The sequence below is a fragment of the Telopea speciosissima genome, chromosome 5 (assembly GCF_018873765.1).
Source record: "Telopea speciosissima isolate NSW1024214 ecotype Mountain lineage chromosome 5, Tspe_v1, whole genome shotgun sequence".
NCBI lineage: Eukaryota > Viridiplantae > Streptophyta > Magnoliopsida > Proteales > Proteaceae > Telopea > Telopea speciosissima.
Genome location: NC_057920.1, coordinates 26863629 through 26876260, shown reverse-complemented (window position 1 = coordinate 26876260; position 12632 = coordinate 26863629). Strand labels below are relative to the sequence as shown.

General features: G+C 39.3%; 1 protein-coding gene across 3 annotated transcripts in view; it reads right to left on the bottom strand.

The window, feature by feature from the left end:
• The window catches only part of LOC122662560 (probable starch synthase 4, chloroplastic/amyloplastic), a 171061-nt gene extending 161356 nt beyond the window's left edge, over positions 1–9705 (bottom strand). For all 3 annotated transcript variants that reach the window (XM_043858224.1, XM_043858223.1, XM_043858225.1), the window contains exons 1-5: positions 9647–9705; positions 8888–9109; positions 7736–8257; positions 6736–6834; positions 6519–6571 (exon numbers count right to left, since the gene is read on the bottom strand). In XM_043858224.1, coding sequence (XP_043714159.1) covers positions 6519–6571; positions 6736–6834; positions 7736–8257; positions 8888–9079 — 866 coding nt within the window. In that variant the 5' untranslated portion in view covers positions 9080–9109; positions 9647–9705. The remainder of the gene's footprint in view (positions 1–6518; positions 6572–6735; positions 6835–7735; positions 8258–8887; positions 9110–9646) is intronic.
• Between the last annotated feature and the right edge of the window lie 2927 nt (positions 9706–12632).

Genomic DNA, 12632 nt, shown 5'->3' with positions numbered 1-12632 from the left:
TTACGTTTAAGAGTTATGAATAGCATACTTTAAGTCTTGAATACCTTACTTTAAGTGATCCATGGTTATTAATACATGCTTTTTTATGTAACAGTGTCAAACATAAGACATTTTGTACACAATGTCCGATATAGCATGGCAACATGGAGTTCCCATGTCCGCAGACAAAAAGAAGTCCAAATGCAATTATTGTGGGAAGTTGCTATCCTGGAGGAGCCACCGGTTAAAGCAACACTTGTCCGGCAGTGCAAGGATGTTTCATCATGCCCAAATGTTCCTATCCAAGTGAAAGTGGCAATGACACAACATTTGAAAGGAGGAAGATTAAAAAATCTGAGAGGGAAAGAATGCAACAAGAGTTTAATGAGGCAATACTAGAGAGGGCTGGTGCAGAGGTTTGTGACGAAGATGATACGACATTGGGCCTCCACTGGTGAGTTTCAATCAAAGGTGAATGGAGAATTTACCAGCAGACTTTGGTGAGAGTAGACAAAGTTTTCATTTTGATAATATAAGAGCATATGAGCAAGCAAGAGGAGCTGGTGGATCTGGCTCAGTGCACAGATAAGAAGATGAGAGGAGGAGAAGCACTGGGACAAGAAATATACCACGACCCCAAACCCGACCACGAGTACAAGGTCCGGAACCCATTTTTGAGCAGATCCCACCACTTTTAGGCAACAAGATGCCTACCAGCCAACCATCCCACAAGTATTTGGTGGTAAACAAGAGAAAGCACGAAAAGCCTTCAAAAATTCATGCTTTACCATGGCATTCCAGCCAATGTAGCACAAGGAACATACTATAATGCATTCCTTTATGTCAGGAGGGGGTGCAGGATGGAAGGGACCTTCACCATTTGAATTATACAATGTATATTTGCCTCGGGAGGTAGAGGAGCTAAAAGAATACATTGATGGTTTGAAGCCAATGTGGGAGACATATGGGGTTACTCTTATGGCGATGGTTGGACTGACCTACTAGGCTGTCCATCATAAATTTCATGGTGAGTTGCAATGGAAAGACTATATTCTTGAAGTCTATCGATGCATCAAAGCATATAAAGGATGCATCATACTTGTATAAGGAGTTGAAGCAAGTGGTGGAGGAGGTAGGACCAAGGAACGTTATCCAAATTGTGACGGATAACGGTTCCAACTATAAAAAGGCTGGAGAGAAGTTGATGAATAAGAAGAGTAAGAGGATCTGCTCTTTTGGACCCCATGTGCAGCCCATTCTATTGATTTAATGTCAAGGACATGGGGAAAAAGACTTTGGTGGCGGGTGTGGTAAATAGGGCAAGACAAGTGACAACTTTGTGTACAACCATTCTTATGCTTTAGCCTTGATGAGGAGAAATGCAATGGAGATTTAGTGAGGCCTGGTGTCACTCGATTTGCCACCACATTACATTGCATTGAAGAGCTTTCGAGTAAGGCGATAGGTCTAAGGTGTATGTTTGCAAGTCATGAATGGTTTGGTTGGCAGGTTCTAAGTCGAAGAAGCAAAGGTAGCACAAATGAGACCATTGCAAATGATGGATTTTGGAAGGACTTGGGGAAAGTGGTTGGCATATTAGAGCCAGTGGTGGCGATCGAGGATGGTTGATACGAGAAGAAGCCTACTTTAGGCCACATTTATGCGCCATCCAAAAATGAAGGAAATGGTTAGAGCGCTATACCTCGAAGTGCAAAGTCCTACACTAACATCATTGATGAGCGGTGGGAGAAGCACTTGAGTCATCCATTGCTAAAGGTGGTGAGTTCAACATACTTTATACTTTAAATGTTATAACTTTTTACATTTACATATTCAAAACCCTAAAGGCATTAAAGCGATTAAGTCACTAACAAATCATATTTGTGGTGTTTACTTTACCAAGATACTATTTGAATCCAAAGTATCACTACTCCCATGATCTTGGGCTAGACATAGAATTGTTAGAGGCGCTTCAAGTTACTTTCGAAGTTGGAGCCCCATCCAAAGACACAAGCCGCTCAAACGATGAGGTGAGAGTATGGGACTTTGGCACTTTGGTTTTATGAATGTAATTACTAAATAGGAAATACTAATGCCTCATATTGAAAATAGATCAAATACTTCTTAGAGGCCTCGACAAGTTTCTGGTCGACTAGTCTGCAGTGGAGGGTAGACAAAAGTCGACCCTGGTAGGTGGCATGATATTACATTTATGAATTATAATTTTATCTCTTTAGAATGTACATATTCTTACTATTCTATATTTGTAATGCAGATCGGTGGGTGCTTTATGGTAGCAAGTTCACCCAACCCGAGGAAGGTAGCGTGAGAGTGCTCTCACAAACTTGTTCATCCTCCTGGATGTGAGCGCAATCGAGTACATTCTCATTGATACATTCAAAGAGGCGAATAGGTTGGGTAGCGAACGACTGGGCGACTTTAGTATGTGCGCTACAATATGAGATTAAGGATGAGGCACATCGTGAAGGAATTTAGGCCAATGATAAAGAACCCATTGAACTTGTCAACATTTTTCAAGAGGACTCGTGTGATGAGGATCCCTATTCCAGGTGGGTGAGGATCGTGGTACACTGATATGGATCAATCGGGGTAGGCCCGACCCACCATTGCGTCATGCTAAATGCACTGATGTTGATGAATATATGTCGGCCTTGAGGGGCGTGCACATGCGAGTCACCGAAACCTTTTGAGCCTCTTTGTGGAAGTCCTGGCGATGATGATGATGGTGGTGGTGATGACCTGGTGATGCTAGTGATGGTGATGGTGATGGTGATGGTGATGGTGATGGTGATGGTGGTGAAGGCTGCTGCTGCTAGTGGCATGCGAGTGGCGGTTATTATGATGATCGTCGTGAGGGGATCTTGCGAGCGATCTGCACGAAGTTGGAGCGAGGAGGACCTGTGCGTTTCACCGGTGAGTCTCGATTTACGCGTATGCCGAAGATCAAGACCATGGTGGCTACCCTAAAACATACAAGAAAAGAAGGGTCGCAAACACTCACATCGATCGCATATGCTCGGAGGAGGATAACAAGTATGAACACCATGCTTACAAGTTTCGGAAGCATGAGTATAGATACTACTAGTGAGCATCAATCATGGCAATCATCTCAATCATCATGGCTATGACTATGGCCAAGAGAGCACCGGTTCGATTATAGTGCCTATGGTCGTATGGGCGATGCGGTGAGTATGACGATCAAAGCTCTAAGTCGGTGTTGGGTATACATTCCTAGTCCCAAACCATATACATGCCTCAAACTCAATATGACGAGAGCAAGGATCTTACACCTCATACCAACAACTCTCCATGTACCCTAAGATAGGAGATTGGTATATGTTGATCGAAGACTTATATGGAAGTCGTGTCACACTATTTGCAACACTATAGCAATTCCATGACATGGGAATTCTATGTGGATCGATATAGGGATGAATTTCTTGTTCAATCTCATTTTATGTAACAAATTAAGTGAACATTGATGTAATGTACATTTTATTTGAATGTTTTGATTGATGTGTGCTAATTAGAATGTTTTGATTGCTAATTTGCTATGTTTTACTAAATTATATATAGATTATGTTGTTTTAGTACGACTCGTCGCCTACCAACCTATGGTCCAAAGTGAAACTCATATTTGGACTTGTTTTTTGGCAAATCTAGGCATGCCATTGTGTTTAAATGGCCTGAAATAGGCTGGATACCAAGTTTCAGACCCAAAATATGTGTACAACCCACCGAGTTGGGGGTCCGAGTCCAAAAAAAAAAAAATGCATCAACTCGCCGAGATCTCGGCGAGATCTCGACTTCGCTCCGGCCTGGCCGAGATGCCACCGAGACCCGAGTTCTCGAACCTCGGCAAACTCTGATCAAACTTGATGTTGAGGCCAGCCAAAAAATCATACACTCGGAGCTTGTCTTCCCATTTCTTGAATTTTGTGGCATCGGTGGAACAAGTAGCAGAGAAATCGTCATAATAATCTAACTCCTGCCACATACTTCTCAACTTTGAATAGTACTGGGAAAGCGTCGTTACTTTCTGTTAAGTGTCATAGATCTTCTTGTGCAGCTCATACACTTGGTCATCATTGCCAACCTGAGAATAGGTATCCTTGGCAGCCTTCCAGATCTTGGCAACCGAATCCAGCAAAAGGTGGTAACCCCAAACAATATTCGTGTACATGGAATTGATAAGAAAAGACATGACAAGGGAGTTTTGTGGTGTGAACTCCATTTCCTCTGATACAGACTAGCAGCAGTAGCCTTCTTTGATTCCCTAGTAAGATAGCCAGAAAAACCATGGGAATCAATAGAAAGGAAGCTAGAGCGAGACCACATCAAGAAATTGCTCCCATCAGAGCTGATAGTGAACGAAGGAAAGGCAGAATTGCTGACTCCGTCATGCAGTTGATGCGGTACTATTGTCTGACATAGCTGCTAATCAGGAAGAATCACGAATAAAAAGCTCTAACAGCAATAGAGCAAGCCAAAATCTTCAAAACACAAACAAAATTCAGAAAAACATCACATAAAACTGATCTCGGAAATGAGGCCTGAGACCTCTTCATCGCATCATAAGGGAACCAAAAAAGGCCCTCGGTGGGAAAGAAAATCACTACCGAGAGGTGGTGGTAGCGCTAGAAGAAAACGAGAAGGGAGAAAGAGAGAGGGCGAGAGGCAGAGGTGAGAAAGAGGAGAAGAGAGAGAGGTGGATGCGAGGCGGTGGTGCTAGGGATGGGCAACGGCATGGATCTCGAAGGTGGCTATAGGCATTAGGGCATAGATCTCCAGGGTGATACTAACTCTGATACCATGATGGAATTTAGGGATAATGGCTTGTGGGTTTATGACCACAACCCCACTTTATTTATAATAGAGTAGAGAATGTTCTAGAATAGGTACAAATACAAGAATACCCCTGAAGATAAATAAAGATAAGATAACCCTTGTACCCATATTACAACATAGAATCTAAGACTTAGCGCTCAGCTCAGCACTTAAATCTCCACATTGGGTTGATGCAATTCATGCAAAATTACAAGCTATGGCTATTAATCCGACTTGGATTCTTGCTCCCGTACTCCTAACTTGAATGTTGTCGGTTCTCATTGGCTGTACAAGACCAACCTTAAGCCCAATGGCTCAGTTGAATGACTCAAGGCTCTTCTAGTTGCTAAAGACTATAATCAAGTGGAAGGAATAGATTTTGACGAGACTTTTACACCTATTATCAAGCTAAAATTAGCTTCATTCTATTTTTGTGGAGTTGTTAATGATTAGGTTACTTGAGTTAAATTTCAAAAATGCTTTTCTTAATGGAGTTCATAATGAGACAGCCTATATGGGGATTCATTGATCCATAGTTTCCTAATCATGTCCGTCTTTTGAAACGAGCCTTATATAGTTTGAAACAAGCACCTCGTGCTTAGTTTGATAGATTCTCTTTATTTCTTCTCGACTTGGGTTTTTATTGTAGCCAGGCAGATTCATCCTTTTTATTCTTCATTCATGTCATGGTATTCTATTGATGCTGGTATATGTCAATAATATATACAGATTGTAAGCCTGTTGCTACACCTTTGCCACAGAGTCATCACTTGCATTTAGATGTTTCAGTTCTTTGATAGATGCAAATTCATATCACAGTATTGTGGCAGCCTTACAACAGTTAACTATGATTTGTCCTGATTTATTCTTTTTTTTTAATTTGGTCTGCCAGTTTATACATCAGCCTCATCTATCTCATCTGCAGTCAGTCAAATGCATTCGGTGCTATATTAAAGGAAAATTTTATTTCCATCTTCGAATTTTGGCACAAAGTAACTTAATTTATATGGCTTCAGTGATGCAGATTAGGTTGGGTGTTCTGATACTCGGCGGTCTACATCTGATATTGTGTCATTGGGATTTTGCTCACTGGATCAGCCAACCCATCATTGAGATCATCCAATATGTAATAACGCAGATTGATATTGGTCAGGAAGGGTACCTTCAATCCCATCCGTCGAATCCTTGCATCTAGGGAAAGAATTCCACTTTCATGGTAGCAACAGGATATAATGGATGTCAAAGTGGACCTTATTTTTTCAGAGGTTTTCAAGACTGGTTGAAGTATCTTCTGAGCAATTCTGTAGCAAACCAGAAAACAAGGTGTGGCATGGCAAATTTGTTGCCTATTTCTCTACTTCGGAAACAGATAGGCATGTCTCGGGACCAAGGCAGGCTTTCAACATATACTTAGGCATTTAGTGCATGTTTGGCTAAGCTTCTCAGGCTTCTACTTCTTGGATTCTGAGAAAGCTTCTCATCATTAGACTAAAAAATATGGATTCAATGAGAACCTGGAGGTCGTAATATTTTTGCTGGAAGATGAGAAGCCACCCCACTCTTCATTTCTGGCCCTCTGCTTCTCTGCCAGGAGTGGGGCATGGGAAGCTAAGCTAAATATGGCCATACCAGATGACAACAACATCAAAGAAACATGGTTGCAAGGAAGCAGGGCAGAGGATAAATTTTACCTGCACTCACCATAGTGCTCAATGTTGTGGATTGTCAATAGTAGTCTTGGTTTCTGCACGAGTCCAGTGGGTGGAAAGTTAAGATGATACAAAGAATATAAGATGTCTCTACCATTAACTCATCAACAGGAAAAATAAATACATATATGACAAAAGAAATTGTTAAAGCAACTGAAATCAGTCAACATCTCACATTAAAACTGAGGAATGCATATACCTTAATTGAGAGAGAATTATACATATCCCAATAAAGTAGAGGTAAGGCACCAGTCTGCCACTCGTGGACATTAATAATATCTGGCTGAGTCCCAGTCACCTGGTACAACATTATATCCTTGTTAGAGTAGAAAAGGCAAGGTTCAGAGTTCTAAGGGGCAACAAACTAGACAAAACCTGTTAGTAGTAGCTTTGACCCGACTAATTGGGAGTGAGACTCAGGAAATTCATCAAGTCCCTTCCCCCCCCCCACCCCCCAAGGATAAAAGGGGTGAATATGAAGTAACATAAAATGATTAAATCTCAAATAGTCACCGATCAATCTTATGTATCAAAAAATTCTACTAAAAAAACTCAGAGTTCATCTATGTCTCAATTGTTCCAAGGTCATATCATTTAATATACATTTTCCTTTAAAAAAAAAAAGGTCAAAAGTTAAGTCATTGCATTAAATGCTTTGTCTGCTGATGTGGCACTTGAAAATCCCACCCCTATGCTATCCAAAGTCCCACTAAAAACAAAGGACTTAGGTTGCTGTTCATGGGAATAGTAAAAATCCCACCCCTGTTCCCCAACCCACTACACTGTGGGACCCAGGCCCACAATATTCCCACCCCATCCTCCCCGTCAAACAAACAGGGCCTAAGGGAATTTTGAGATGCTAGATGTATTAGTGTCATATTGGGAATTTCCATTTGAAGCACTAATAAAATGTGAGGAGAAGGGATCGACTGTGATTCTCTTCTTCTCTATTCTCCCGTAACCTGCTGCTCTACATCTTCTTCTTTCCTTCCTCTTCTTCTCTTCCATGACTCACGTTCTGGTACCAACCAGAACCAGCTGAGGTAACAACTAAGAGGCCAAGCTAACTGGCTAATGCCCCCCCATTCAGAGTCCAATCTGTTTAATCAATTATTCAACTTGGCAAAGTTTGTATTTGACATTTTGAAGAAAATAGTTGCTAAGAACTAAGAAACACACAGAAGACAGGTTTAACAGACCTGCATCCATTCAAGGCAAGCACGGCTGAAAAAGAGATATGCCTCGAGCTCATTGTAGGAACCTCCATATACAGATTGCCCCTTAAAGAAATGATTACTTGGTTCAATTAATATTACAGGGATGCCCGATACTATCCCCTGATATGCATTAGTAGGGACCCAATTTCCATCATGATATGAATTGTATGTAGTGGTTAATGTCAATCCATTAATCTGCTGCTTATGGATGCACTCATAGAAAGGGAGCATTATATCCACTTTATGTCCACGAGATAAACAGGCACGGGCAAGCCCAGTTACAACATCTCCAAGGCCACCAACTTTTGCTATTGGAGCCATTTCAGCAGTGACATGAATAATGTGCATAAGATCAGAATCCTTTTCTATGTCAACTGGATTTTCTTTGCTCACATCCCATGAAGGGAAGTCCTTCTTCCAGAAAGGAATCTCATCATTTGGAGAAGGCCAACTAAAATCTTTAGGGATTGGAACACAAGAACTTGCTCTCTTCTCCAGCCTTACCTGCAAAAACACATAAGAAAACAAGGAACTTAACATCATACTTAAGTTTTTAGAGTTGAATTGTTGTCCTTCTCAAGAAGGGCTTAGTTAGTGTGAGAGGAGACAACCAAATAAGGAGTGAACTACACAGAAATAGTGAAATACATCTTCAGAGTGCAAGTGCAAAAAATATTATCTAGTTGTACCGGCTATATTTTCTTAGTCATGTTCTTTAGAAATATTATCCTTCTCCTCAACAAACTCCATAATTTCTCTAAACAAGTTAACCTCCAGGAATTTACCTCGACTGTTTGATCAGCTGGATGCTTCTAGCTCATGTTAAATTGCAAACGAGTATGGCTGGACAATATTACTCTCTAAAATAGAAATCTTTAACAACAGAAATAGACTTGCTTCTGCTGGCCTAATTTAAGTTTTAAACTGATCAAACTACAAGAATATAGTTGCAAAACTTGTATTATTTTTGTAAAAGTATCCAATCCAAAAGGTTCCAGATGCTACACAGCTGAAACACCTCGCAAGTGAATCCTAAGATAAACACAATGTGGTTATTATCATATACCAACACACATACACCCCTCTGTACCATAACGATCAACACACATAAACCCTATGAGGAAAAAAAAATACCTCTTCAGAGAGATGGCAATTGACAGTTGAATGAAGATCACTAGTATGAACTGCTTGAATCCTGGATGCAAACAGGTTGTGCTTGCAACGAGTCAATAAGATACGCCAAGTAATTGATTCATGTTGACCAAATACGCATCTGTTAAGTTTCATAAAGGGATTCTTCTGAACTAAACTAGGAAATGCATCCATTATAATTTTCACTGGCTTTCAGACAATCTGCAAAAACGGAACAGATCCAAGACCAAGAATCCAGTAATTAGCTCTGTGCTAAAGATAAACGTAGTCACAACCCATAACCATTCACAAACTAGCAAGTCCCCAAGATAAGTAGTACCTAGAAATCAATGATTGGTTGGAAATCAAAAACAACAGCAACAAGAATAAGCGTAGAAGGCTCTTCAGAGTGTAACACAATTTTTACTTCATTTCTGATCAGAAACTGAAGAAGAGAACCCCAGAACCATCAAGAAAACTTGGATTAGTCTGTCAAGTTTGTCTCAGACAGAAAAAAAAAATGAAACTAAACAAAGAAGAAAATTAATTAAATCGATACGAACAGTAGTAAAATTATGCCCAACTCGGAATTCTAGCCATTGAACTGAAATCTAAATCCGAGAGCCAAAACTGTAAGTGCTTTCCAATCAATTAATCTCTTATTCTATTTTGTTTCAAATTGTCTTTTGATGCTAAACTAGAAGAAGAAACCCATTGATAAAAACGAATTATCAGGGAAAACGATATAAGGTTACCTGAAAAAAGTGGAATCTCCGGCAGAAAGAAGACTCACCGTATCAGGAGACACTTGAGCTGGGAATTTGGTGAGTAGAGACAAAGAGTGTCTGAGATTAACTGACTGGTGACTAAAGAGTGAAGACAAACAGACCACTTGAAACTAATTTGTCCACTTGTACGAGATGCTTCAACTTCATGTGAGTTCCAATAACATGAAACCGTTGGATTGGAATCGTGACGGAACTCCGTCAAACTAGTGGCGACAGGTTGTTTTTTTTTGGTGAATAGTGGAGACAGGTTGTTGAAATGAATCTCCTGGACGAATATTCGTTGACGAGGATTATATTTTTTTTATTAGTTAAATACAAAATTCACGATGGATAATCTTTTATTGGAAAAAAGATTCTTGCTTGGTGCCCCCCCTATGTCCTCTCTCATGGCACAATGAAATGACACTCGTGTTCCCAAGATAGATACTCAGGCTTACTCATTCATTGCCCAGAAGCTGGTGTAGAGACCATGCGGCCAAGTAATGATTTTCTGCCTTGAGATTTGCTTTAATTACACTTTCACCTTTGAGGTTTTGGCAAATAATATGTACCTCTCCTACTTTTCAAACTAATTAATAATTAAACCCACTCCATTAATTGTCCCGTTATTTGCAAAAGGTAGGAGTTTTAAAGTCATTTTATGACCAATATACCCTTGTAAGAGTAAAGAAATGTCCTTCACCCAAAATCGAATGTTCAAGGTTTGAAGACCCTAAATCTGTGCAAACATGCAATTCCTTTGTCACTGCGCAAGAACATCTGCAATTCCTTCGTTGCGCAAGAACACCTACAAGCTAAGCATCCTCTCGTGCCATCTCTGCACTAGAAGCCATCTTCGAGAATTTCTCTCTTCGAATGCAACCCATCACTGGAGGAGTGATGATTTAGTGGCACAACTGTTCATCCCAACTTGTAAATCTTCACCCAAAGCCATCCCTGCACCGGAATACATCTATGTTAGGTAAAACCCCTCAAAATTTGACATACATTTGTATAATTTTTGTTAATTTACTTCTGCAAATCATGGGCAAACCCTAGACCCGAAATTTGTTATGGCTTCTACATGATTTAGCTGTAGCAAATCCTCATCCCAACCAGCAATTCATCTTCTCGAAACCATTTCTGCACCAGAAGTCATCTCTGTAAGGTAAAACCCCTAAAACTATTACATGATTTGGTTTTATTTTGGGAAATCTTACTTATGCAAATCATGGTCAAACCCTAAATTACAATTTTTTTAGGGCTTCTACATGATTTAGCTGCAGAAAATCCTCATCCCAACCTGCAATTCATCTTCTCAAAGCCATCTATGCACCAGATGTCATCTCTGTAAGGTAAAACCCCTAAACTGTTACCTGATTTGGTTTAATTTTTGTAAATCTTACTTATGTAAATCATGGCCAAACCCTAAATTCAAAATTTTTTAGGACTTCTACATGTTTAGCTACAGAAAATCCTCATCTCAACCAAGCCATCTATGCACCAGATGTCATCTCTGTAAGGTAAAACCCCTTTAAATGTTACATGATCTGGTATAATTTTTGTTATTTCACTTCTACAAATCATGGCCAAACCCTAAACCCGAAATTTTTGTAGGGCTTCTACATGATTTAGCTGCAAACCTGTTCATCCCAAACAATTTCTAGTTTGAAATTGTTTTGTGTGTTGAGCATGTGTAGTTAAATTGTATTGATTTCTATATTATATTGTTATGTGAATGATCTCATATAGTATGTTGAATCATTGCCTAAATTCCATTGTTATCTTTTATGGAATGCTACTGCAACCATTGATGATCTAACCTAATAATACCCTTTTGCTGAGTAATACCCCCAACCTGAGCTATTGTAAAATTATGGAATTTCATTCTACAAACGTCTCGATTCCTATTTGCTAAAATCGTAGTAATTATTTTATGAATTACTATACATAGACTGATAGGTCTAAAATCATATGCACATTCAATATTCTCTTTCTTAGGAACACAAGCTAAAAGAGTATGGTTTTCCCGAAAAGGGAGCTGGATATTGAGAAATAAATTGTTGACAAAAACAACTATATCTTATTTAATAACATCTCAACACCTGTGGGAAAAAAAAAAAAGTTAACACACCATCATGCCCGGAGACTTCGAAAATATACTACCTAATCTGCTCCTCAGAAGGGAGAGTAGCCAAATGGGCATTATAAATGTCAGAGATAATAGGGTCAAACAAACTTTGCACAAAAGCAGGGTCAAGTGGTTTAGACATAGTAAGGATAGACCCAAAATATTTAACAAAAACATTAGCAATTGATGGCAAATCAAATACTTGGCCCCATTTTCATTCAAAACATATCTAAGACAAATCTTCCTAGAATTGCAAACAGCCTTTGCATGAAAATACTTAGTATTCCTATCACTTTCAGAAAGGGAGGAAACACAAGATTTTTATAACCCAAAAACCTCTTCAACTTCCGAAACCCCAATAAATTTGAATAGAAACCTCAGAGACCTGCTGAAGACTCTGAGATGTGGAAGGGGAACCCTCAAGGTAGTGATATTAAAAAAATAAAAAAAAAAAGGGTAAAAATTTTTAGTACAAAATAGTTCTAAAAACTTCTTTATTCCTAATACGAAAGAAATACATTAGAAGAGCAAGTTTTTTTTTTTTTTTTTTTTTTTTTTTGGGTAGTAAGAAGAGGAAGTTTACTACATAAATTTTGAGAAGAAACAGAAGTACACTTATTTTCAAAGAAAGGAAAAATAATCAGGATATTTAAACCAGGCAAGTTGAAAATGATTTTTTCTTTTAAGGATTCGATCACAAAATAAGTGTTTAACAAAATTGGACAGTGAACAGAAGAGAAAGAAGGTAAAGAAATAAGAGATGCAGAAGGCCTCTAGGACATCCAAGTTGAAGCGGCTACATCGATTCAAACACTCCTTTATTAATTTTTGGGGGGGTTTTGTTTATTAG